Source organism: Peromyscus eremicus, chromosome 15 (genome assembly GCF_949786415.1).
Source record: "Peromyscus eremicus chromosome 15, PerEre_H2_v1, whole genome shotgun sequence".
NCBI lineage: Eukaryota > Metazoa > Chordata > Mammalia > Rodentia > Cricetidae > Peromyscus > Peromyscus eremicus.
Window position 1 is genome coordinate 60,461,191 of NC_081431.1, and position 27,275 is coordinate 60,488,465.

General features: G+C 52.5%; 1 protein-coding gene and 1 long non-coding RNA gene across 3 annotated transcripts in view; one reads left to right on the forward strand and one right to left on the reverse strand.

The window, feature by feature from the left end:
* The first annotated feature begins 825 nt into the window (after nucleotides 1–825).
* The window catches only part of Tmcc2 (transmembrane and coiled-coil domain family 2), a 37,383-nt gene continuing 10,933 nt past the window's right edge, over nucleotides 826–27,275 (forward strand). Inside the window, exons 1-2 of one of the 2 annotated variants that reach the window (XM_059280327.1) lie at nucleotides 826–1,343; nucleotides 11,006–11,530. In XM_059280327.1, the coding sequence (XP_059136310.1) occupies nucleotides 1,137–1,343; nucleotides 11,006–11,530 (732 nt within the window). In that variant the 5' untranslated portion in view covers nucleotides 826–1,136. Of the gene's footprint in view, nucleotides 1,344–11,005; nucleotides 11,531–26,901; nucleotides 27,019–27,275 lie in introns of those variants that run through there. The other variant, XM_059280328.1, reaches the window with a different exon arrangement.
* LOC131925069 (uncharacterized) lies at nucleotides 12,314–26,940 on the reverse strand. The gene is made up of 6 exons (XR_009383138.1): nucleotides 26,763–26,940; nucleotides 19,641–19,827; nucleotides 19,033–19,112; nucleotides 14,687–14,960; nucleotides 12,949–13,131; nucleotides 12,314–12,827 (listed from the first exon to the last, which is right to left on the reverse strand). It is a non-coding gene; the product is annotated as an uncharacterized LOC131925069 (long non-coding RNA).

Below are 27,275 nucleotides of genomic sequence, written 5' to 3' on the forward strand. Positions count from 1 at the left end.
TTCTGTTCCGCAGTATGTATCATTAATACCTACCAACAATAACCCATTCTTGTTTAAAAGCTGCTTTCAGGGAGCTGGGGACTCTCCCATGTTTCTGTGCACCTAGTTTCTGAACATAGAGCCTAAGTTCTCACGAGACCTGTATTTAAAACAGAGAAAGGGGCAATGTGGCAGAACACGCCCTCTTCTTTGCATTTGTAGCTATGAATGCAGGCATAGGGTGTGTGACTCAGACCACGTACCCTAGATGGGACCAGCCTGTCCCTAGCTGAAGGGACCAGATATAAGGTGCAAAGTTAGGGGAGTGATGATAAACACCTTACTGTGCCCCAACATAGCGAGGAGGCGGGGATGATTGCAAAGACCTAGCCTGGGAGAGGTCGCTCCAGAGCCGGCCCTCCGCAGAGCTCCACCGCAGCCTCCTGTCGCCCTCCAGACCCTCCCGGGGGACGCGCGGTGCAACCAAGCCTACAGCGCTGTCCGCGCGCCGCCGCGCAGCCCTCCGGCCTTCCCATTGGCGGGCGGCGCCATCGGCGCTCGCCTCGCCCTGGCGCCGGCGGGCGGAGGCCCGGGCGGGGTAGGCCGCGCTCGCGGCGGGCTGTGGCCGCAGCCTGGCGCTGCTGCTGCCAGCGAGGAGCGGGGCGCGCGGCGGGAGGAGGCAGGCCCATGCGGGGCGGCGGCGGCGGGCGGCGGGGCCCGGTGCCCAGGGCGGCCCTACCGGACCCGCCCGGCCGGCTCCCGCGCGCCCTGCCTGGCCCAGCAGCCCGGCCTGCGGGCAGGGATGCGCCGTGTGGTCCAGCTTCCCCGCGCCCTGCGGGGCCCTGAGGCAGAAAGTTTGGGGGTCGGGAGCGGCCCTCCTCCCCGCCAGTGACTGCCCAAGGACTCCTGCAGCCCGGCTTCGCCCGCCACCTGCCTCCGCTCCCCAGGTCGGAATGAACTATCCCAAGGCTCCCTCTCTTCGCCCCTCCCTCGTCCTCCTTTAAAAAAGATATTTTCTTAAATTCAAGAACTCGTGATCTGCCTACTCCCCTCGTCCATAATTTAAACCCCAGGTCTTTTGAGTGCAAGAGGGGGTGCGGTCTCCTCCAAGACAGCACGCTAGAAGGACAGAGTCCCCTTGCCGACCCACTTACACCATGAAGAGGTGCAAATCGGACGAGCTGCAGCAACAGCAGGGCGAGGAGGATGGGGCTGGGATGGAAGATGCGGCTTGCCTTCTGCCGGGCGCGGACCTCCGGCCTGGGGAGGCCTCGGGTGCTAACTCCGCGGGCGGGCCAACTTCAGATGCTGGCGCTGCGGTGGCGCCCAACCCGGGTCCCCGAAGCAAGCCTCCTGATTTAAAGGTGAGCGCAGACCGTCCCCAGGCAAGCCCAGCCCGCCACGTATAGCTTTCCCCACCCCACGCAGAAGTGTCTTAATAAAAGTGATGGGGAAGCTTGCAGAGGTCAGAGAGGATGAACGATGTCCCGCTAGGACCCCAGGGGGAAGTTAGGTACCATTTGTGCCTGTCTATCAGTTCCATTTCAGGCCTCCGTGTTCTTCATTATTCAGCCAACGGTCTAATGACTCACCCATCCGAGATTGTTTGAAGAACGTGTGTGAAATGCTATTTGCAGACAAAGGGCTGGAGAAATCTAAGATGCTAACTTAAAAAGTTCACAGTACTCTTCCTTCTGTGGGAAGGCTGGGAAAGAAGATTGCGGCATGGGATGCTAAATAGGTTACCGTTACCTTCCTATGCCAATTAGCCTCCTCCGGGTGGGATTTTTGAGCACCTTCCTGAACGAAGCTCAGTTTGTCCATCTATGAAAGGGGGGTGTAGATGTCTTGCCGTTAGGTGGAGCCAGAGGTTAAGCTAGTGCTTGGAGATCCCTGTCTGCCTGCTAAACCAACCCCCAGGGTGGAGAACTGACAGGTGGCAGGGCAGAGCTTGGGCTGGTTGGGGCCTCGGTTCAAGTTGCACACATGCTGAGCCGGCAGCTAGAACCAGAATTGGAAAGGGCCGTTCACATGGAGCTGTTTATTTTCCAGCCCGAGGTCCTCTAGACAATTGGCGAGCTGGATTGAATATATCTCTTGTGTCGATTCCGGCAGCAGCCGGGATAAATAATGCGCCTCTGCTGGAGTTACCACCAAGACTGCCAGCTCAGGCTCCTCAGGCCGGTTCACAACCGGGCTGAGAGAGATGTCAGCCCCGGGAAGGAACTTAGATGCCTTCGGGATTAATGCCTTGGGAATTTTCTCCGGAGAGGGTGCAGGGTCTGGGATAGCGGAGCAGAAAGGACTCCCATTAGGTTAAAGCCTGTGTCCCTCTGGCCGTGGGCACTGAGGAGCTCACCAGAGTAAGCCAATGACATTCCTTCTTTGGCCTGAACAGCTCAGAGTCAGGAAGCCAGGTGAGTGCATGTGCTCTTTTGTGTGGTGCATTCGTGTGTGTGTGTGTGTGTGTGTGTGTGTGTGTGTGTGTGTGTATGGTGTGTGCCCATCCCTTGGGGGAAGGAAGCTCCCTCACTCCTTGTGTGTACTTTTACAATTTTGTAGGAAGTTTTGCAAATCTGACCTCTTGTTCACCAACCTTATGCCTAATGATGGGCTCTGTTGGCCACCTAGGCTCTCTTCACAAAGCTTGTGATTTCATCAGACCCCAAGAAAGTCCCTCCCCCAAGTGACATGTTTTCTGTGTTAAGTGAGATGTGCAGCCGAGTGGAACAGGGAGGGGATCCTTTGGCCTTGCTCCGCTGGCTGTGGTATGGGGCTGGGGGGGAGGGGGCCGGCGGCGGCTGCAGTATCTCTGTATATCTAACGCTGCCCAGAGGTGGTTGTCTGTCCCCTCCTGTATCCTGTATCGGCTCTTTTGATGACACTCATTTTGGTTGGAGCAGCTAGAGCAGCAAGTTCTGCCCTTGACTGCAACATAGTAACTGCTAAACTGTCCCGAAGGAGACTTGTGAATTGAGGACCCGCACCTCCACACACACACCCCACCTCCACACGCACCCCACCTCCACACAACCCGGCAGTGTGGACCCAAACAAGGAGAACACAGCCACTGCAGCTCAGGGAAGCACAAGGCGACACACAGAGCGTCTGCCTGCTTATCTCAGCGTGCTTCATCACAACATGTTTACCCGCAACAGAGACTTCTCTGCCAGATGTGACCTAGGGGCCACCACAGTCTGGCATGCCACTTAACTTTTCTGAGGAAAGGGACGAGGGATCTCGGACTGTGGCCAAACTTGTTTTCCAGGGCTGGACAAGTTTTCCGTGGCTGATGGCTTAATGGAAAAATTCCCTCATTGTCTCTAGAAGTGGGTAGAAGTTGACTTTGTTCTGAATTTGACGGCGGTGCCAAAAGGGACGTGTCTTCTTTTCAATTTGTGATACTGTTTGTCCCGCACCTGTGGTTAGTGGATGCTGTTCAGCAGTCCTGGCTTGCCTTTGCTTTTTATTTTGGACTTGGAGCTAGGAGCTTTCTGTCCCTTAGTCCCACTTCTATTTTCTTGTGACAGCTCCAGGCATTGTGACCGATAGTGTGCCATGGGGGGAATCATCTTGAGCAAGGAACGTGTAAGGCGCTGTCTAAAGCACCTCCACGATAGGAGAGGAAGTGGAAAAAAATCAGTCGTTTCTAGAAGCGTCTGAATAATGCTTCACTGGTGATGGGCAGCAGTGTCGGGGACTCAGTTGTCTCTGGTCCTTTAAGAAGCATCATATTGTATGTTGTACATTTCTTAGTTTATTTTGTGTGGGGGAGAGGTGGACGTCCTGACATCATGACTAGAGTCTTGAGCATGCTAGCCTGGGATCTGTGATTACAGAGTGGGTAGGGCTGAGGGCAGGGGTGGGGGTGGGGGTGGGGGAAATATCTACGTAGTAGGAATTTTTAACCGGTAACTATAACAGAAAAGCAACCTGCAAATGGGCCTGGCCCCACAGGAGGCTTGTGTAAACACTTCTGAGGCTTGCCACAACTTCACATAAGCATATATCCTCCAGGGGCGATCTCAGCAGACAGTGTGCAAGGGGAGCATGACAGTCTAGCGTGGATTCCTGTCTAACCACCCAAGCTTATGTCTCCGTTCATTTGTTCTCACGATCCCATCCTTTGCTGCTATCCGAGTCCCTGCTCGTTGACACAGAGGCTGCTGTCTGACCGAAAGTGTAACAAAAGTCTCCAGCGAGGAGACTGGCTGCAGAGAGAAGGGTGTGGGGAGGAGCCCAGGAGAACTCTGCAGACAGAGATCCTGTTCAGTTGGGGCCTGGGTGAACCGCTGAGCTGAGTGTGTGGTTCTGTCCTGCACACTGGAGAAGCCTGAGGTTGGGGGAAGGCATTGCCCACCTCCCACCGTTCCCACCAAACTGATCAGTTGAGGAACAGGGCCTTTCCCGAGAGGAAAAGCCTGGGGATGCTGGCCAGCGAAAGTTCCCAGAGGTGTTCTGTCTCCTTATGAAAGCCGGATTTCCCCCTGGGATTTCTGAGCAGTATCATGGTTGTTCCCTGAAGAAAGGGGAGAGAGTTCCACCATCCACTGGTTCCACCTGGTTGTAAGTACTCTTCTGACTCAAGAGTCCTTTGGGATGGTTCAGATCCTGTTCTTCTGTTCGTACCACACTCTGAGTGAGGAGCAGAGAAGACCACAGACTACCAAGGGAAATGCACAGCCGAGTCCGGGTGGTTCACCTGTATGGGTGCTCAAAGGGGCTTCAGTGCCCTGTGAATGGCTCAGGAGCCTTTCTTGGTTCAGTCCCTTGACAAGAGGGTGCGTTTGGGCAGTCAAAATACAGGACACTTTCAGAGGGAAAGATGTTATTGTAACAGTGAAATGGGACATGCATATAAAAGTATACACAGAGAAACATGTATAAAGTTTAATAACAACAAAAATAGACAGGTCATCCATTCACTACCCAAACCAAGAGAAGAACATCGGAATTCCCAAACCTCTGTGTCCTTGTTCTTATGGATTTTTTTGTTTGTTTGTTTTTGTTTTTGTTTGTTTTAAGACATAGGGGTTGGTTAAATTTTGTGGTATCAGTCTTTAAATGAAGGAGAAGATTAGCTATTTGGGGGGGTGGAGTATGAAGGCATGTGTGTATCCTGGGACTTTGGATGATTCAGTGGCTGTAGAAAATGACTGTCTGGGACCTTGCTGCATCCTGGAGTCCTACTGTCCTTTAGAAATGGTGTACTCAGACTTGAAGATCCTTGCAATCTCTGGGACATGAGCCCCCGAGGCCGATTTCATCGGGGAGGTAGGCTTGAGGGAGACCTAACCCGAGAGATGGAAACTTAGTTCTTCAGCAAGGCAAGGCCTTCACTTTCAGAGCCTCCACGTCCCCCGGGATGAAACACTTGCAAGAAAATTCCCAGGACACCCCAGGCCTCAGTGTGCTTGGAACACCGTGCAGCGGCATCTGGAACATGGGTTAAGCAAGAAGGGTGCTTGAAGGGGAAGATGGCTTTAGATCGGGATCTTAAAGAAAGGGCAGAGCGTTAATTACCAGACGAGAGGAGGATTTCCAGCTAGGATAATAAGATGATAAGAACCAAGACCTCAGTATAGTCTTTACCCTGTTCCCTGTCAGTGCCAGGGACCAGAGAGCTCTGAGGATGCTGAAGTTGCTAGATTTGACCCATCTATACCCTTTGAGGACAGAGGATCCCGAGGCCCAGGACTGTCTCCCACCCCTTTAGCCTGCAGCAGTATTCAGAGCGGCCCGCCCTATGTGTAGGCTCAGGAGGAACTAGGGCCGGCGGGACAGCATGTGGCACATGAAGCTCTCTGTTCCGCCACATATTGGGTTTAGATTCACTCCCAGCTGCCCTAGTTGCAATTCAGAATTTACAGAACGTACTTCTTTTTTGTGTGTATCCAATTGTGGCTTAGCTGCCAATCACATTAAAACTGCCTTCCTCTATAAGGAGTTGAAACATTCAATAAGTTATGAATATGGAGGTGAGGTTAAATGATACTGTGGATAGGGAGAGGTTCTCAGGGTGTGGCTGGGTGGTCTTACTGCCAACCCAGAATCACCTGCGTTTACCTCTTCCATGATCCTTGGCCTCTCCCTTGGAAATCCCCATCAACAAGGATGGTGCATCTTTGGACCGACGACGACGCCCTGGCTAAAGAAGGGTCCACTTCTCTGCCAAACACAGGAGACTCTCACCTGAATTAAGAAGTTGAAACAAAGCTGTTGGAGGCGGAGGAGGCGGGCTTTGGGGTTGACTTCTCAAACCAAACTACCCAAGGTTTCCTCATTCCTACCAAGGCAGCTGAGTGACAACCACTTCAGAAAATGAAGCTGGCTGTAAGGGCATGAATCCCCAGCAAACCCTCCCCGAGACACTTGTGGGGACAGTAAGTTCATTCTCCTGCCAAGCCAACACATTCTTGGCAAATTACTAAGATGACAAATGGAGCCAGGGGTTTAAGCCATAGCAGGAGGGATCTGGGCTAGACACAAGCAAAAGCTGCTCGACTGAGCATTTTGAAGTTTTGGAAAAGATGAGGCCTTTGGAAAAGGTAGTTCTCTAGAGATTACATAACTTCTTAGGGTGGTTCTGCAGGCTCGGGACAAATAAATAAATTGTGAGAGCCATGCTTGCGCTGCGGTCTCTGCCAGGTGAGATGGCCGCTGCTCGCCAGTCACTCATCTGGTCAAGGAGTCTGCAAACTGGTGGGTGAAGCGTTGGAGAGCAAGAGCACTGGAGGCCAAGTCGCAAGACAGCACGTGATTAATTGCAGAATGAGTGATACAGATAATGAGCCCTCATGGGTTCAGAGTAGAGGAGGCCGGGTACCCTGGAGTGGATAGATGGAGAGGGATGGTTACGATGGGGAGAGGCAGAGAGAGGGCACGACATGATGCGACCTTAATACAAAAAAATCTCCTGTGCTGGGGTGCATGAGTTAGCTCTGTCCAGAGACCCCAGTGGATGAGGTGACCTTTCTCAGCTGACCTTCCTTAGCTCCAGCCAGACTGTTCTAAGTTTAAAAAAAAAAAAAAGGCACAAGAATTCAAATGGGGGTTGAACTCAGACTCAGCTGCTCCTGGGTGAAGTAAGCTCTGCTTTGTTTTATTGTTTTGAATGTGAACTGATCCTGGGGAAGAAGAATGAATCCAGAGACCTTCCATCACTGCGTTTCCAATAGAAACCCCGAGCAGGCTTGAGAACCAGCTGCTGCTGCCTCTCCATCACTCTGTGGTCAGTGGCAGGAAGCCTGGGGTGATAGACCTCCTCTACACCCCCTCTGCTGCCCAGCTCTGCTGCTTCTCGGGGGCACGGAGCTCACAATCCCCTCCGGAAAATCTGCAGTTTCTGTGGGTTTTCCCAGTGACATGTTCTCTAGCGCTGGTCCTGTTTCCATAGAGACCCTATAAATAGAGGAAACGTTGGCGACCTAGGCTTGTAAAGGCTTGGGGTGACCCAGGCGCCCCTGAGTCCTCACAGCAGTATCTGTGATGGGGAAGAGGGAATTTCAGAGCAGGTGGAGGAAGGTTAAACAGTAGCTACCTGGGGAATGTTAGTTCCGGGTTAATTGTGCCTTCCCAAAGACCCTTTCAGCATTTCTGGGATTGATGAGGACACAGGGACCTGTGGGTATTAGAAACTGCTTTAGGTCATGTTTTTTTAGCCCCATGGTGCCAACACTGCACTCTGAAGCCTTTTCCTTTAGACTTCTTGAAGCTGTCTTTGCAGAATCTGGAGCAAACTTCCCTTTGTTGGGCCCACACCCAGGGAGGAGAACAGCTGAAGCCTGCTGTTCAGAAACCACGGGGTTCTCGGGAAAGAGCACCATTCTTCCTGAGAGCACAGTGCCGCCCAGGGAGCTCGGGTCCTCCCCACTCTTGAAGACAGTTCCCGGGAAGGGCCAGTACAAGGCCCTCACTGCCCTCCCAGGTGTAATGCCTCCTCCTGGAAGGCTGCCCGTGGATATCGAGAGTTTGTGTCCCATCCCTGACCCTTGGGCCTCACGGCTCTCTCCCTGACACGTGGTTTTGTCTGGCCATCACAGTGGCTTTTGGCAGCTGGAGGACAGCAAAAGTCAATGTGGAAGAGCTAGTGACATTTAGAAGCTGGAACCTGTTATTCAGAGCAGGTGGTGCTTTCTGCTGCGTTGGTGGCTAAGTTCCCTCAAGCTAGTCACCATGGTTTTCCTCACTTCTGAAACTTGGGGCTGGGTATGTATGTGCACTGAGGGTTTTTTTTTTTTTCTCCCTCATCATGTTAATGTCAAAACCCTTAAGCATCTTCCTGACACCCACAGGTAGAAGAGCTGGCCTGTGTGTCACCCTGCCTGCTTGCTATTCTTGCTTTTTACTCCCTCCACCCCACATTGCTTCTTGACTTCATTTTGTTCTTCCCCTTCATATCTTCTGTGGACTTTAAGAGAGTCCCGGGTGCCGCTGGCGGAAAGATCCTTTACCTGCAGAGCACCTGGGGAGGGGAGAAATGAAGACCTGAAGATCTGTGGTGAGAGGCTTGCCCAAGTCCTGGGGTGAGCCCTGAGCAGACCTCCATACAGTTCAGTGGTCCTCCCCCTGCCCCTGAGGTATGTGCCTTAGGTGTTGCCCCAGGAGACATACACCACCACAGCTACTGAAGCCTATGTCAAGCGTGGGCCCGGAAATCGGAACAGAAGTTGGAGGCTCATCTTTTTGGTTTGGATGAGCTACCTAAGTATTATGTGCCTTAGGCTTTTCATCTGCAGAATGGAATGTGATTACTATGATCTGTTGGTCTTTAGCTCCTGGAATAAGACTAGTGTCAGGTTAGACTGGCAGCATAAGTTGAAAAGCACTTTGTATGGTTTTAAAAGTAAATTAGACAAGGATTGTCGGGGGGTCAAGATTCTCCAATCTACCCACTGCTCCCCGTAATCCACCAGTTCCCAAGACTGTGCACCCAGGACCTCAACTAAAGTCTTTTAGGGGCAACACTGTCTCCCTGAGTGAGTAGGAAAGAGGGCCTTCTGTGTAGGAGAAGCAAGTTAGGAATGGGGTGTGGAGGAAGGGCCTAGAACAGAACGTTAAGTTCAGAGGATGTAGTGTATTTAACAAAAACAGTTGGGCAAAGACCAGGGCCAGGCAGCCCCATCTGGGGTGGTGCCTCATGGGAAGTCTTGTGTCAGCTTGGGCCTGACCGTGTGAGGAAGAGGGTGAGTAACTCAGCTGTAGTCAGGGGGCCCAGGATCTGGCTGACTCTGAGTTTATGGTACCTATATGTTGCTATCCACTCTGCCTTGGACATCTTGGTTCTGACCCAGTATAGATTCAGTGGGCTTGGGGTACGGTCTCGCTCATTCCTGAAGAGAGGGCAACTCTGGGAGCACCTGACATAGAAGACCTGTTTCTAGGGCTGCCCCAAACCTCAGTTCTAGAGAAGGAGTAATTTCCCTATCTGTGGGTACAGGTCTGTGGTTGCTGCTTTTGTGGATGTCTGGGGAAACAATGAGATTGCTCAGGAGAGAACATACCTCCAGAGCTCCAAACTCGGCTCATCCTGAGGTGTGAGGATGGACAAACGCGGCCTGTGAAATGGCAGGCATCAGGAGTCGACTGTAGGACTCGAATGAGGGTCCTTCCCTTTCGTGCAAGTGCAGGTCTTATCGTCGCACGGAGTGTGGGCACAGCCAGCTTAGACTGTGATGGTAAGCAGCTCTGAGTGGGCAGGCCACTCAAAAGCTGGAGACTCCTGCTTTCCTGCTGCTCCATGGTCCAGCCTTTGCTCTGTTTGTTTCTAGAAGAAAATAAGAGGACTCGTAGTATATGTAATTTTTTTTTTCTGGACTGTTTAAATTGTTTTTTTAATGATGGAGGTTGCTGTGTGAGGGTTATAGGACGTTACACAGAGAAAACCCCGCTGTGGCTCCTGGCTCCAGGTGACTTGGCTCTGTTTCCCTCTTAGAGGACAAAGTATAGTGTTTCCCTGGTCTTCGGAGTCCCACCCATCCTCCCACAGCTCTGGAGCTCTACAGAGGACATGGCCTGCACAGATAAGCCATCTCCTCATACGGAAGCTGCCTGCCATTACGTGAGAGTTGCCCGGCAGCCCATCCACCAGCCATTTGTCCTGGGCAGTGCTGGGGGGGAGCAGCTGAAGTCTCTCAGGGCAGCACCAGGCTCCAGGGCTTCAGCTTGGTTCTAGTCTGAGGGGGAATGAATCCCCTTACCTGGACAGCTGTTTCTGCTGCAGCTACTCCGGGCTCAGAAAAAGTAACGCTTACTTCACTGTCAGCTACGTCAGAACGTAGGGGGCTGCAAATAGCAGAAGATCGTAGTAGAGTCATGTAGACAGAGGTAGGTTTTCTAGACTCTTCTCTTGGTTGTGTCAGTCCCCCATCAACTGTCACCTCGTGGTTACAGTGTGGCCACTGCATCCCCAGATACCATTTTCATGTTCCAGATGGGAGAACTAGAAAGGACTAGTGCTTTTATCAAGAAAGCAAAGGTGTTTCAGAAACCATAGCTGCAAGCAAATGTGCCGAAGCAGGAAGTTCTAGCAAGGTGCATTAACACCCTGCAGCTTGATTGGCGAGAAAGGGGGAAGGTGCTGGACACGCAATTAGCCGAGCCTGCTCCGATGGTATAACCTGATTATAGGGGCCTGCTTTTTCCAAGGAATGTCACAATGAGACCTCTTTGGGGATGGATGTTTGGTGATCTCAATGCCCCATGCAGCATGAAGGACATTCTGTCATGGGAGAAGGGAGGTGATGGGCCTGGGGAGGAGACCAGCTGAGAAGGATACAGCCCCAGGAGTGCCTTGTGTACGTACTGCTTGTGTGCTACTAAGCCCCAGGCTCCAGTCTGAGAACATCCTGTTAAGAAATCTGAACTTACTTTAGGAACCGAAGGGTAGATGACCTTGTAGACATGGCAGGCCACCCCGAGGGATCCCAGTATTTACATGTCTGTCCTAGCTGCTCTGGTCCCCTAACTGACAAGGCATCCGGGAGCTTTACATTGACCAGGGCTTTTTTATCTCTTCCCCCTTAAGAAAATCCAGCAGCTCTCGGAGGGCTCCATGTTTGGCCACGGCCTGAAGCACCTGTTTCACAGCCGCCGCAGGTCACGAGAGAGGGAGCACCAGGCGTCTCAGGAGGCCCAGCAACAGCAGCAACAGCAGGGCCTATCTGATCAGGACTCCCCAGATGAGAAAGAACGCTCCCCGGAGATGCACCGCGTCTCCTATGCTGTGTCCCTGCACGACCTGCCTGCCAGGCCCACTGCTTTCAACCGGGTGTTACAGCAGATCCGCTCCAGGCCCTCCATCAAGCGGGGCGCCAGCCTCCACAGCAGTGGGGGGAGCAGTAGCCGCCGCGCCAAGAGCAGCTCCCTGGAGCCACAGCGCGGCAGTCCTCACCTGCTTCGGAAGGCCCCCCAGGACAGCAGCCTGGCCGCCATCCTGCACCAGCACCAGGGCCGACCGCGCTCCTCCTCCACCACCGACACAGCCTTGCTCCTGGCCGATGGCAGCAACGCGTACCTCCTGGCTGAGGAGGCCGAGGGCATCGGGGACAAGGTAAGCCCCCGGCAGAAGGAGGGCTTTGAGAGAACCTCTGAGGCCACACTGATGCCCTGTCTGGCACTGCTGACCCCTGCTACCCCATCATCTGTCCTGGCTAAGAAGTCAGGCTATGACCAAGCCAAACACAAGGGGCTAATTTTTGTTTGTGGAGGAGATTGTTTTTTTTTTTAAAAAATGGTTGTTTGCTCAGATTGTTTGATAGTAATTTTGATTTGTTTTCCTTAAACATGCTTTGAAGAGGGGGAGCTGGTTATCCCTCTTATTAGCAGCATTAACTGGCCTTAATCTCTTTGCTCTTCTGTATCACCAGTTGAAAAATGGGATGAGACTGATGAGCTAGCATAGGTAAGGCCCTGGACTGGAACCTGGCACAGTATGTTTACTGTGAGTATTACCAACCAGAAAAGAAGGGGAGGAGCCCATGAAGTGTTATCTGGCACTTCTTGAAAGTATCCAACTCATTTGTTTATTGGTTTAACAAATGCTTAGTGAGTGCTGATTGGATGTTACAGGAGTGAACGAGGTGTTGCTGTCCTCATGCTGCCCGGTGTCTAGAAACACCAGTGAATGAGTGGAAACACGCTGATGACCGCTTGGGGGGGGGGGGGGGCGTTGGAAACGGAGTAGGCAGTGAGGGTGGAGAGGAATTGGCCAAGACTTTCTGGAAGAAACTGTCGAACTAAATCTTGAAGGAGGGAGGGAAGGTTGGTATGCAGCAAGGCAAGGGGGCTGGTGAAGCTGCTTCTGCTTTTGGAGACTCAGGGACAGAGGCCAGAGGCCAGAGTCCAGAGGGTCATGCCGTGTCCCGTCTGGGGGTCAGGTGAAGCTCAGGGAGCCTGTTAGGCGGGGAAGTGAGTACAGAGTGCGTTAGGACAAAGGCAGTAGACTAGGATGGGGGCAGAAAAGGAGCCAAGGATATTGTCTTTGAGGTTCCTGCAGCAGCGGCTGCCACGAGGATGTGAAGGAGAAGAGTTCAGAAAATACTGGGGAGTCAGATGCAGTGGCACCAGACGCGGAGGAGGCTGGGAAAGTGAAGGAGGAGAAGAGGAACCTCTGGCTTCCCACTTAGCTTAATGGACGGACGGCGCTCTATCTGGTCGAGTGGGGAGAGGAAGCAGGGTCCAGGAGAGGGGCTGTCCTGTTGAAGGCACATCGGGAGCTGCCCAAGTAGAGAGGGCCCGCTCCGCCGCCGCCGGCGGGCCGGTGAAAACAGCATTGGGTTGAAGTCACTGATGCAGGTGAGAAATCCTCAGAGGCATTTCAAGTGAGGAGAGGGCTGCAGCCGATTGCACTGACGTAGAAGGACAGGCAGCCAGCTCTGATCTGCTGCCCCTGCCACACTGGCTTCTCCCCCCTTGCCTCCTTTTCCACGCCTCAACAGTGTCTCCCCACAGATTTGCTCCCCCACACACCTGTGTGCCCTTCCAAGGCTCTGGGACTGTGATTCATTTTCCCTCCGGTGGTCTCCATCAACCGAAGAAAAGTCAGAGCTGAGGGATTGATGGGAGGCATGTTGAAAGGTCAAAGATGGCAGAGGGTTTGGAGTTAGAGGGCTGGCATGATGTCTTGGCTCGCAGAAAAGGAGGTGAGGAAAGCTGATGAGGTGGAGGAAAGGAGAGAGGGGCTTGAGGGAGTTGAAGAGTGAGGTCATTGAGAGAGCATAAAGAGGAGGTGGAGACAGAGGTGCCATTGGGGTTTAAGGACTGGGAACTTGGTTGGATGTGCTTGTACATACCTGTAATTCCAGCACTATGGAGCTAAGGCAGGAGGACCATGAGTTCAAGATCAACCTGCATTACATGGTGAGACTCTCAATAAAACAAACACTAGGGATATAGTTCAGTGATTGGGTGTGTTAGCATGTCCAAGGCCCGAGGTTTGAGCCTTAGAAAAAGAAAAAAAGCAGTGGTGGCACACACCTTTAATTCCTGCCCTTGGGAGGCAGAGACAGGCAGATCTTTGTGAATTTGAGGCCAGCCTGGTCTACAGAGCAAGTTCTAGGACAGCCAGGGCTACATAGAGAAACCCTATCTTGAAAAACCAGGAGAAGGAGGAGGAGGAGATAGTCCACTTGTTAGAGGGAAGCTATAAAGTTGTTTCTACTATAGATTGTCAACTCCCTATACAAGAACCAGAGCTTCCTAACACCGACTGTGACTTCTGTGCATTTGACTTTTGGAAATACTTGGACATTAATGCACTCAGCCATACCTGGCTCTGGGTGGACAGTAGCTCAGGTTTGGCTTGATACTCTTCCAATGTAGACATCTTTTTGTGAATTCATTAAAATGATCCGCTAAGCCAGGTGAACCAGATTATAAGAGCCCAAGTTTTGGGATAAATATATATCCAAAGACTTGTTAAAACCACAGAGCCCAGAACCTGTAGCACAGTTGTGATAGATCCTGGGTTTCCTAACCCCACGCCTGGTGCTCTTCCCACCATGCTAGGCTGCCCTGCATGTGTAGCTGGCGCTGGTAATCAGTGACGGGGCTCAGCCACCAGCTCGTCTGACCCAGGGTTTGCTTTGGCAGAATTATCACACCCAGGGGCGGCTTTGCCACAGTTTCTGACCATGAGCTGGCGAGCCGTTTCATATGTTCTACATGTAACACGGGTTCTACATTTCTTCAAGGAAAAGGACTTTCCGCCGATGGTTCTAGACCACCTGTCCATAGCAGAGCCTCAGCCCGCAGCCATAGTCAGCAGATGCCCCTCCCTTCTTGGGCACTTTCGCTTACACCTCCTGCTTTCCCCTGTATTTGACAACGTTTATTGAGCATCTATGAAGTGCCGGCTACTATTCTAGGCGTTAAGGATGATTCAGTGAGTGAAAGAAAAGTTCCTGCAGCAACACATCACCCATCCTAGTGGGAGGAGATGCCACCAGATGACGATGCGATGTATTTGGTAGTGTGAGTGCTGAGAGGGGAAACAGAAGCAGAGAATGTGGCATGCTCATATAACAGGTTGGTCAGAAAAGCCTCTCTGACAATCTGATGGGTGAATTGTGGGGATGTGGGATGGAGATAGCAAAGTAGAGAACACATAATCAAATCAGGGACAGGCTGGGCTGGGGGGCTGGGGAGGAACAGGGAACACTGGCGACTGCTTTGGGCCCAGTATGCCAGGAAGGGGGCTTTTGATTACCCTTGTTTTCTTTTTCTTCAAGTGATAGGGAAGGTTGCTCGAGAACTTGGTCCAGGATTACTCGCGCTGCCCTGTGAGAACTGACCGGGTTGAGCCAGGGGTCTGGTCGAAAGCTGGTGCATACTCCAGAGGAGCTGATGGTTAGGGCGGGTGGCTGTGGAAAGGATGTTGGGCTGAACTCTCCATTTGCTTCAGACGTTGAGGCCAAGGGTTTCTGATGGATTGGCTACGGGGCGTGACAGAAGTCAAAGATGCTTCATGGTTTGGGGCCTGGCTGCAGGACAAAAGAAATTTCCGTGAGCTGAGCAGCAAGATGGCAAACTGAACAGCTATTCCTTTGGTGGGGGGCGGGCAGAGCTAGGTTTTGGCTGTGTTAAGTCTGAGGCAGCTATTAAACACCCCGGTAGAAATGCCAAATAAGCAGGAGGATGTACAAGTCTGGAGTCCTGGGGAGAGATCCAACCTGGAGGCATAAATTTGGGAGGTGTCAGCATATAGATAGCATTTAAAACGATGGGACTCTGTTTGCAAGCCTGGCTTCTGCTGGGAGAAGCGTGCAGAGAGGGGAGGGGGGACTGGATGCACTTGGCTGAAAGGGTGTGGCCTCTTGAACCCAGGAGCTGGTGGGGGGACCCAGCAGCTGCAACCAGGTTGTTCAGCCCTTAATGAGAAAGCTCTGTATGTACAGCAACAGCCGGGCCCACCTCTCATGGGTGAGTCAGTGAGTATGTTTAAAACTTTTATTTAGAAATATCCTGTCACATGAGGGGCTTGAGTTTGGATGCGGGGGAGGGGTGATCTTGAGACCTCCAGTTAATTGTGGTTCCCCTAGAGTTCTCCAGCTACCTGGGAAGACAGGGAATAGGTGGGCCGTGGGCACCTTCAGAACCGGTGATGATTGCTGCTTGGGAATACAGGGACCTGGGGTACTTTGGGCAGGTATGCCAGCTGGACAGCTTTCTGGGGGCTTTTCCACCCCACTGTTTAACTTGACACCGTGTCTGGATGATGTGCAGGAGGAGGGAGTTCCTTTGTCCTGTGTATAGAAGGCTAAACCCAGAGCCTTGGGTGACCTCTTTGGGGAAATGGTTGTTATTAATTGCCGTGTAGGTCCTGGGAATTGAACCCAGGTCCTCTAGAAGAGCAGGCAGTGCTCTTAACTGCTGAGCCATCTCTCCAGCCCCCTCTTCCCTATTCTTTTTTTTTTTTTAAGATTTAACTTTTGCTTAATTAATTAATTAATTTTAGATAGGGTCTCACTATGTAGCCTTGGCTGGCCCAGAACTTGCTGTGTAGAGCAGGTTAGCCTTGAGCTCTTAGAGACCCACCTGCCTCTGCCTCCCGAGTCCTGGAATTAAAGGTGTGTGCCACCATGCCTGGCTTCTTATTTGGAACTCTGAGCTTTGTTACTGTTTACCTGGTCCAGCTTCGTAACAAACAATGCAGTTGGCAGAGCAGACGTCATTATTTCCATTCCGTAAGTGAAGACTGAGTCCTCCAGGAAGGGAGGGACCGCTTGCTCTGGGTACCTAGCTAGGTCCTGGCAAAGAGGCACTGTTTCTTCCTAAGCTATAGACTTTCCAGACCTGGAGCTCTCCCTCTAGAGATGGGTGTGGCCCTGGGGGTCTTGAGGGGAGAGAAGTGCCTGCCTGTCCTCGGAAGAGGGATCTTCTGGCCACCTTAAAGCTTGAGGCCCATCATCTGACTCTCCAGACCCAGAGGCCATTGGCTGGTCTGAGAAGCGTGTGGTTCCACTCTCGGTCTGGGTATGAATAGGAAGTATTCTTCTCTCTAGTAAACACAGCCCACATGCTCTCTTGCAGGCTCCCGGGCGATTACTAGCATCTATTTTTAATTCATAAGCCTTCCCCCACTCCCCACACCCCTCACCATTGTTTGCAGCTCACCAGCTGGCTCTTAGACCAGGGCACCCTGGTAGGGCTTGAGTTACCAAACATCCCGGAGGAGGCAGCTACGTTCCTGACGGGCCCTGCAGAGGCTCATACAGTACCCACTCGGAGAAAGCAGGGGATCTGGAGCCCCTACTTGGAGGAGCAGGGAGTGACAGAGACAGATGGGGACTCAAAGAACAGCAATTCAGTCCTGATAATGGGAGCTGAACTATCACTTGGTCCTCCAAATCCAGCTAGCTAAGCTCTGCCTTTAGTTATTCCCCTATTAAAAACGAACAGCGTTCCCCCTTAGCCCCACCCCTCTGCTTTCCATTATGTGTGACACTGAGAAAGGTCACCACACTTGGTCTTACATATGTCAAGCAGAGGAAAATCATTTGTCGGTGTACTGGGGCATCGCAAGTGAACAGACAATGAGTGTAACAGTGTGTGTGTGTGTGGCCCTAACTTGGGGGAACAGGCCCTGGGACATGGAGAGGGAACCACTAGCTGGGTTAGTTACTCGTTCCCTACTCCCTCCTTCCCTTTCTCTCTTTCATTTCCTTTTTTCTCCTTTCCAAAGCAGCTCCTTTTGTTTCTTCTCTGCGTGTCTGGTTGGGCATCCCTAGGAACCTCTCCTCTCTGTCTCCATACTCCCCACCCAGCTTTGCCCATCCTGGACCAGTGCAAGACATACCATGCCAGAGGCTGCTGAGAGGAGAGTGGCAGAGGAGCCAGCTAGGTGGCTAGTTTCTGACCTTGGCCTGGTCCTGCCTTCCCTCCTGTCCTGTGTGATGGAGGAGCCATGAAGGCCAGGGTCGGTGCCGCCTTCAGAGAATCCTATAGCCAGTGAGCTCGTCCCTGCTGCCCCTGGGGTAGGTTGGGGTGAGGGGGCAGGTTCTCCATAGTCACTGGGTGCTGAGGGGACGAGAGTCTGTCCTGCTTGGACAGTTCGCTCTAACTTGGAGGTGTTATCTCTAGTGCCAGACGGTGGAGGGGGAAGCGGTGGGGTGCAGCTCATCTCCCAGGCCAGGGCAGATTGAGGACATCCTGTGTCCTTCCCACCAGATTTATCCAACAGCAGAATTTCCCTACCCCATGTAAATAAGTCCCCTGTTTACTTCCAGGATGGTGAGGGAGGGGCCCACCCTTAGCCCCACCTCTTGCCCAGAAGACTGAAGTTTTGGCAGACACCCAGGGGCCCTGGTTTATTTATGTCTAGCAGTCTGCTGGATCAGTGGTGGGCGGGGCTACCTGCTGAGAGAGGTTTCCAAACATGTCCCCTAGGCACTGGGGACCCGTGAGGCCCCTGGTGTCCTAGGCCGGGCTACACGGGGACTGTGGTGACTCCTCTAGGATCACACCAGTTGTTCAGCTTATTCCCACAAATACAGCCACTTCCCATAGAGTACTGCCACCTCCCAAAGGGCGCAGCCACCAAGGTGGTCACCCAGGGTCCTGAGGAGGACTGTCTCCGTGCCCTCCTCCCCCCTGTCCCTTCTCCTCTTTCTCCCATTTCTTCCCCTTGCACGGAGGGAGAGCCAGAGGCAGCTGTCCCACTGCTTGGAGGACCCTTCTGAGACTGTGTAGTACTTCCGGGCGCGCCCCAAGCCAAGGCTAGCCAGCTCGGCTTCACTTTGAACCGCTGCTCCCCTGCTCGGTAAGCCCTGAGCCCCCAGATGCCTCTGTAGTCCCTGCGGTGCCTGGAGAGCCAAGGTCTACTTTAGTGTAATTTTATCCCTCGCGTTCTGGCGAAGCCCGTCGCCTTGTTAGGGTTCTGTTTAGACAAGAGAGGTCAAAGAAGGAAGACTGCCCTTGACTCCAGCAGTCATAAACAACACCGGCCCCTTTGCTTCCAGAACCAAAGCTGGGATCACTTTACCCCAGTACACTCCCAGCCTCCATCCAGCCTTCCTTTGCTTTTCCCTACCCCTGCTGACGTTCTCTCTGGGTAGAAATACCTTGCCCTCCTCAGTAGCTCTGGATTCTGGAGTATACAATTGCCTGGGGTACCGTGTGTGGGTTAGACAACTCGGCTGTGACCTAAACCCTTGCTGCTAAGCTCAGGCCAGAGCCTTGTGGGAGATGAGTTCTTTGTCCACAGCCCGTAGGGCTGAGGTGATGCCAGTCTGACACAGGTAGGCATCTACAGCCAGGGCTCCACTCTCCACCTCTCCCAGCCGCGGCTCCTTCAGCTATGCTGTGCACTGCCCAGGAAGGTATGCTCAGGGTCTGGGTGTCAGCCCCAAGCCGAGCTGGTGACAGTCAGCAGTAAGCAGAGCTCTGTCATCAGGCTCCAGACTAGGTGGAGCCAGCACTGGGATGTGGGCATGGGTCATGGGAGTTGGCACACATCTCCCAGCTACCTAGCACACTCTTCCCTGCATTTGCCACATCCGTGAGAAACGTGACCCTGGTCCCTCGGTGCCAGGTGAGGCAATGGAAATACAGTACCTTTAACCTGATCCCTGCATCTGCCTCGTTCTAGCCACAGTCCGCACTTTCTGTCTCTGTTCCCCACAGGGCAGAGGGCTCTGGAATAAAAACAGAGGTGCAGAATGCATGCCGTTGCAGCCCTTTGAGGAGTCTCAGAATCAGGGGCTCTCCTGAGCTACGATGGGGAGGTTAAGGTAATGCCTTCTCCCACCTCTCCTTTTCCTCCAGGGACAGGTACCCAGCTGTCACAGTCAGGCAGGCCATCAGGCAGATCTTAGTGGCCCTTGCTCCTCAAATACTCTGGAGGTCCTCTCTGGCCTCCTCAAAGCCTAGTTTCTAATGTATCCCTTCCCTCTTCCTTACAGCTCTCCTGATACCCCTACCCTCGGCCCAGAGCTGGCTTGCTCTCCATAGCTAGTGAATAATTCAGCACGTTCAGCAAAAGCTAAATCAGATCCATAGCGATACCGTGATCAAGAGGCCCCCTTGGGGCAGCTGGAAAGGCGAACCCTGCCCTGGAAAGACAAGCGCCCTGTAATATTAACTTCATTATATAAGGTTTCATCGCCTCCTGAGAAGCAACTTCAAACCCAAATGTTGCCTGGGCCCCGTTCCTGTCTGCTTACTTCTTGGGACTCAATGGCCTGTAGGCATGCTTCTGGGACATGCTGGTGCCAACAGTCAGTCAAACAGCATGCCGTAGTTTGCAGAGTGCTTTTGTGCAAATTTCTTGTTTAATCATATCAGCTCCTGTGGTAAGCTCAGAGCCCTTGAGTCAGCGGGAGCCTACAGGAATTGTGTTTCAATCCCTTGCTTTAGGGAAAAAAAAATTGTTCTCAATTATTTGTGGCAAATGGGGTTGGGTAGAGGGTACTTTGTGTCCTAAAAATTGTGCAGAAAGGAGATGCCATTTCCTCTGGGTCACTTTCTTCAGGACCTGTTCCCAGTAAGCCCTCCTCCGGGAAGCAGAGTACCATAAAGGAGTGAATTTGTTTTGCCTAGCCATGAGCCAGATATATGGCTGTTTCTGCTGACCAGGTTCCCATGCCCCGGAATGACAACCCCTTTCCCCACCCCACCCCCACCCCAGAGTATCTGAGACATTAGATCGTCCAAGGCCCCCAGGTAGAGGAGATGCCTCCTCCCTCCCTGAAAGCCGCTGAAAGGTCTCATGGTCTACACATGCCAATGGTGTGCTGTGACATTCCCCTCGATGGCCCTTCTCTTTGCTTCTCCAGTTCCTGAGGCTGATCTCTCCATGTACTCTTTGGGTACACACCTACCTTGATTGCTTCAGTTCACAGTGAACAATACCAACCATTCTCTTGTCTTCCCAGGGGAGAGCCGTTCCTGATGGTGACCCGGTTAGGTTTGAAAGTAAGTGTGGGGCAATGACCTCCCTGGCCCCAGTTTTCAGGGGAGCCATGGTAAACATCAGGGAAGCTGCCAGCCTCCCAAGAAGGAGCCCTCTCTTTGCTCACCACACAACATGTGCAGCCAGGATTTTTTTTTTTTTTTTAAGGCCTTACCTTGTTGTCTTCTAAGGTACTAAATTTAGCTGCTTCTCAGCCTTGTTCTCAGGCTTCCCACTCTGCAAAATGTGTGGACTCTGCTGATTGAGTTTTTAATTTTATTTGTGTTTTGTGGTACTAGGGAATCAAACCCAGGGCTTTGTGCATGCTAAGCAAGTACTCGACTGTTGAGCTCTACCCAACCCTATTTTTATTATATTTTTTAAGAGAAAAAAATAGTGAATAGTATGACTTTTTTTCAGGAGGGGAGAGAATGATAATAAGACAGAGGAAAATGGAGTTTAAAGAAACTCCATTTGATGTCAAAATTAAGTGACGAGGAAGTATGATATGTAAGGAGAAGCTAAATGAGGAAGAAGCCAGCATGGAAGAGAGCTGAGCCCCACCAAGCGTGGAGAGGAGTGTGGGTCCAGGACCCGGGCTCCTTCCGGCTTCTCCCCCGAGGACAATGTGAGCCTATCTGCTGCCCCCAGACTTAGCTCTGTGTGGAGAAGGTGAGGCCGGACACCCCCAGCTGTAGCGCAGCCGCCTGGGCCTGTAGACCAGTGGTGAGCACCTGCCATGGTGTTGCCCCTTCCTCAGCCAGATCATAACGGAAGTAACCAAGAGCGATGGCCAAGACTTACTAGGAAGTACGTGCAGTGACCTTCACCCAGCAGCACGCTTTCTTTGCAAAAGGAGAGTTGCTTGGTGGCTGTCTCCTTCCAGAAGCATCGCTTGAATGCTTGTGGCAGCTCTCCCCATCTCTTCCTGCCACTCTCTCAACTCCCCTTCAGAAGACAGCTACTTTTTGGTCCCAGGCTCAGTCTTTGAGGTACCATCTAGAATACTGTGATGTGTGCATGGGTGGACACACTCCCATGTGGTGAGGGGCCTCAGTGCTAACAACCTATTTTAGTAAGGCCTACAGTGTGTCAGGCTCCGTGGACCATTTGCAGCTGGGAAGACTGAGACACAGCTGGGTAGTGTCAGAGGCTCAGCTTGCACACTGCTCCATGCCCCATTTGGCTCCTTGGCCTCATCCTGCAAGCTCCTCTGTGGGACTCCTTTGTGACTAGTACCTGTCCAGGCACATAGCCTGTGGGGAGCAGGGTAAGGATCTCCACCAGCCATTCTGACTCCCAAGCACTGCCAGGCTACTGGCAAGTGTAGTCAGCGTCCCTGGAGCCCATTCTGTACATACCTTCCTGCCAGACACGTTCGTTCCCCTTCAACTCTTGCCTGTTCACATTCCTCCCATTGCACCTGTGGATGTTTTCAAGCAAAGTTCTGGAACCACTATGGAACCAAGCTTGAAACATAAGGTCGTAAATGTTCCCTGATGCTCATCTTGGCAGTTTCAGGGTCTCTGTTTATGGACAAGGACAAGGACAACACAGAGCAAAGGGCTCTCTGCCTGCTAGCTTGCCAGGCGGACACTGCCCTGATCACTGTTTCTTCTCTCTTAGAGACTCCTGGTTCATCCCTTGACCCCTGCCCTCCCTCTTCCTGTCTGTCATGATGATGAGTTGCTCCAGGAGCGGAGCTGAAGTGTCCCATTAGGGGCCCGTTTTCCCTATGGTCATCTTAATGCCGTGTAGCCTAGCAAAAAACTTGCTGCTGTTCTTAGCTTTCTAGATCAGGAAGTCTGGGAAGAAAGCGCTGCCATTCAGAGACAATTCCACAATAAAGAAAGGGGGTGTGGGGAGACAACCCCAGTGTTAGCCCACTCTCAGCCTCTGGTCTCCTGTGGCCACTGCCACAGCCCAGCTTCCTTGTTGTTGTTGTTGTTGTTGTGGTGGTGGTGGTGGTGGTGGTGGTGGTTGTTTGTACGAAGAAGGTTATGGGCCAGTGAGATTGTTCAGTGAGTAAAGTAAAGGTACCGGTTGCCAAGCTTGATAACCTGAGTTATGGGAGGAGAGAATCAATGCCAGCCAGATATGCTCTGCCCTCCACGTGTGCCGTGGCCTGTACACCCGCACGTATACATACCCTGCACATGAAAATAAACAGATAAAATGGAACTTAAGGAACAAGGAAAGGGAAGTTTAGAAGAGATGGACAAGGGAGTGCCCTGGAGGATGTGGGATTTTCCCAGGCAATCATGGGACACTTAAGACCTTAAGGCAAGAAGGGATGCTGTGCTGGTGTGCATACTGAGCCCGCTAGTCCTCTCAGGTAACCAGACCCCAGGAGGTCCAGGATAGGCCCGTACACCTCTACTCACGTGGGTCTAGATACATTGGGACTTTTGTCGTCTCTCATGTACTGTGCTGGTCATTTTCCATACTCTGACCCTTCTCAGTGGACAGACGAGGGGTCCCTCCTGATGCTGAAGCCTAAGAGTGTCAACTCTTTGCAGGAGCACGGTGATGAATATCAAGCAGTTACGGACTGTGTGTTGTCTGTTACAGTGGTGGTAGCTTTAGAGTGCCTTGACCAATAAGGATAGACATACGTGTACATCACAGGTTTGCAAGGAGGGCTATATGGGAGGATATGGAGAAAGGAAACGGAAGGGTGACGTTTTATAATTATATTATAATCTCAAAAAATAAAAGAAGTAGTTTTTTTAAAATCTTAGCTTAGGGGTTGGAGGGGTGGCTCAGAGGTTAAGAACACTTTGCTCTTCAGTGGACCTGAGTTGGTTCCCAAGCCTCCACATCGGGTGGCTCTCAACCACCTGTCACTCCACCTTCAGGGGATCCAGTGCCTCAGGCACCTGCTTTCACATGCACACACCACACACACACACACACACACACACACATAATTTAGATTTTTTTTTTTATTTAAAAATCTTAACTTGGTGAAGCCCAAACGGAGAGGGCAGGGAAGGGCTGTCTCGAGGGTAAGAATCTCAACCATACTTGTTGCTACCCGAGATGGGCCTGCTGCTGAGAACTTCCATTACAACCAGAGAGACAGTCTGCTGCCATCCTACTCTGTCAGTGTCAGGGGAGACCGGCCTCATGCTGGCCACAGGAAGGGGCCCAGATAACCATAAGGGTTACTCCTTTCCTTCCTATAGTTTAACAGGGACAGCAAAACTGTATATCAATGACCGTTACACAAAAGGGACAGTACTTGTCAAAGTGCTGTGTAAACAGGGAGGTCATTTATGAAAGTGGGAACTGGTTAGAGATCAGAGACGGCCCCCGTCATGGAGACCCGTGTAATGTGCCTTGCCAGCCTCCTCACAAACCCCTAAGTCATCAGCTGACACATGTTTGTATAGTTTCCAAGACCCCTGGGTGGGGGATTCCTGGTCTCGGTGGTTTTGGCTGCAGACCTTGGCACTGGCTCCTAGAGATAGCGCTGGGCCCTTCTTATCTCTTGGAACCTTCTTGAACTTGGGACTGCCCCATCAGCATGATCCACATTGACCCTCAGTATTTAAGCCCTGTGTGTTCTCGGGGCTCACATGAGTGAGGAGTCTCTGCATGGGTATTCTGCCTTGGGAAGCTGCTGGTACAGAGACTGGGGACCCAAGACTCAGCAGGCTTCTCCATCTCCTTCCTCAACACTCGCTGTCCTCGACCGTGGCCCTCTGGCCCCCTCTGCTGACCAACAGGGTTTCCTACTGTGACTGCACAGATGAAGTCCAAGGAAAAAGGGACTGCTGTGAGTTTGGTCTTTGTTGTCTCCTGGGTGGTTTCTGCCTGGGCAGTGCTGGGGGGCAGGAAGTGGAGAGTAGGCAGTTGAAGCTGGGAGGGAGCCACAGTGGTGTCCAGAGCAGAGTGGGTTCCTGGGACACAGTCTCGGAACAGAGGAATTCCCTTCTTGAGGCTGGCTGACATCTCCAGGCCATTATTGCGGAGTCTGGGTTGGAAGTGACTATGCTTTCAGCCACTGAACAGGGAGAGAGGGGGAGAACTCTGAGAGGGACCCCTTCTGGGAGGCTTGACGTCCATTATGAGCTGAAGTCGGGAGTTGGTGCAGCTGAGCCGCCGTGAGAGGGTTTCTGATCACCGCGTACATTTTTAGACACGGAAATGGGAGGAACTGGTCAGTGCCTGTCTGGTGGGTGAACAGTTGTTTGTCCTATATTTTCCTGTGGCTTCCCACCCCCTGCACACAGCTAAGCCAGTCACACTAGGACATTCTCCTACACACTGGGCTGGGGAGAGGTCCCTAATCACCACCCGATCCTCCCGCTGGATAGACCTCTATCCTGCCAGATGGGAAAGAGTGGCCATGCACCCTGGGGGAGGAGGAAATCTAGAGCAATCCGCCCCTAATCCCTGGCTGGACCTCACTCAGACTGGAGATGGCGGCTTCAGAGCCTGGGAGTTCTGGCATACCTGCTCTCAGACCCCGATTCCCAATAGCCAGCCCAGTGCTGCCCAGGGAATGTGAGTGTGGGAGCCAGGCACTGTCCTCTGACAGCTGGGGCCTTAAAGCTCCTGGCACCTCTTCGCCAGCACGGCTTTGGGAAACAGTATCCACGCAGGTGAGGCGCTGGGTCAGGGAAAGGAAAGACTTCCACCCGGGAGATAGAGTGGGGTTGCAGAATGGAGGAGAGCCGTTTCTAGAGCTTGTCAGGCAGCAAGCTCCCTCCCTGGGCTCCCCCAGAAATAACCTCCCTCCTGCCCAGTTATAGAGAACTCCAGATACAGGGGAGGTGGCATGTAATTAAATACAAGGGGTGCTTCTCGTCATGGCTGCTCTGTATTCAGAAGCAGTGGCGGGGAGAAGGAAATGGAGAGGTTCTGGGAGCATTGACCCCATGGACCAAAGAGAGTTCAGGACCATAATGTTTGGCTATTGGAGAATCAGAGGATGGAAAATAAAAGACCAGCTCCAGGGTCTCAACCAAGAGTCTATGCCTCTAAAGAGATGGAAGGAGAACAGTGGACATTTATGTGGACAAAAGAGCTTTGTTCTCAGGAGGGCCAGGACCGAAGGGGGGGATGTAGTTCTGACCGCAGCCAAGGAGTGGCCCTAACAGAAACGGTCACCAACCAAGGTGTAGCTGAGATTAGGCCCTCCCCCAGCCCTGGAGAGTGGTCCTTGAGGGGCAGGGCGAGCCTGTTGGCTGCAGGAGCCACGGTGATGGAAGGCAGCTAGCTACATTGCGGCCTTGAGATGGATGAGTGCTGCATGCAGAAAGGCTGTGTTCCCTCATCTGTGTGTGGTCTGCACCAGCCATCCCCTTGTAGAAGTGAGACACGGGGGAGGGGGGACATACTTTGCCTCCTCGTGTGGTCAGAGCCTTGCTGTGGGGATGTTTCTACCTCTCTCTCCACATATACAAATGCTCTTTTTGTACCCTGTTGAGTAGCTGAGAGTCTGACCTCCTGACCTCTGGAGACAGGACTCTAGGCTTCCTGGGTATTTCCCCCACACTTCCCCCTTGCCCACCTGGGAATGCTTGGGTCAATAGGATGACCGATCCAAAGCTGGATTAAACATTTCCATGGGCCCATTATGTCCCCACTGGGAAGAGAGAGCCACCAGCCAAATAAGGTGATAGCTGCTGTACTGAAGGAGGAACAGCCCTAACCTCAGGACCCGGGGCTGGTGAGGTGGCCTTCCCCACTGCTCTGGCGGAAAGGTCAGTTTTGTCAGACGGCCAAACCGCCTCTTTGAGGCTGGAGGATTTTAGCTGGCCATGGACTTTCCTCTCCATCCTGGGCTGGATTTGCCCTCTTTCCCTCTGGGGCTTAATTTTTAAAAGGCAATCAGTGCTCCCCATCCCAAGAGAGTTTACAGAATCAGAGTTTCTCCAGGACAGCTGGGAGCTGGTCCAAGCATCTCTGCTGAGTCACTGCTGAGTCACTAGCCCTGACAGCCTTCCCCCCACCCGCAACCTGCACACCTTCTGGGCTCTGACACTGTGGAAGCCTAGATCCTGCCTTCGGGAGCAACACCTGTTTGGCCAGGCCCATAGGCAGATCAGAGTAAACACTGGACCTAAAGGGAGGAATCAGAGACCCAAAGATCTGTGTGTTTCTTTTGTCCTTGTTCTCCTCCCCCTCCTCCTCTCCCCCTCCCCACTCCCTCTCCTAAGAGTAGCCTAACTGTTGTCTTTCCAACTAGACATGCCAGCCCACTGTGGGTACCCTGGGCTGCCTGCCCCAAGGTGGGAAAATGTCATGGGTTCACTTGGGAACAGGAGTGGGAAGCATGAACTCCTCACAAGCGGTCATTATTGCTAAAGAAAGAAAATGAGGATTCACGTAGCAACAACCTTAGGGTTTCTCTATGTAGCTTTGTGGCTTTCCTGGAACTCACTCTGTAGTCCAGGCTGGCCTCGAACTCACAGAGATCCACCTGCTTCTGCCTCCCGAGTGCTGGGATCAAAGGCGTGCGCCACCACCACCCGGCTTTCTCTCCTTTTCGAGAGCATCACTTAAGCTGGCACTTCTGTCCTGATAGTGTCTACCGTTTGCCTGCCAACTGCCAGGATTCCAACTGCTGGACTGTCATGCAATGGGGAGGGCAAGTGTCCCATGGCCAGGTTAACACAAGGACTCGGGTCCAGGAGGAGGTGAGAACCGCAGAGGGCCATGGGAGCCAAGGCTGGGGAAGCCTTGCTCCAGCCGCTCCTGTGATTTGGTAGTGTGCCTAATTCAGTGGCAGTTTGTGTTCTGAAAGGGAGTGGGTAGGGAGACAGGTCTGTGGCACACTACCAGAGCTAAGTAGACAGGGTGCCCAGCTATTCATGGACCGTGGGGAGATCTCCCTGCAGCCAAGACAGAAACAGGAAAAACTGGCCCCGGAGACTCAGAAAACACTGCAGCTTTG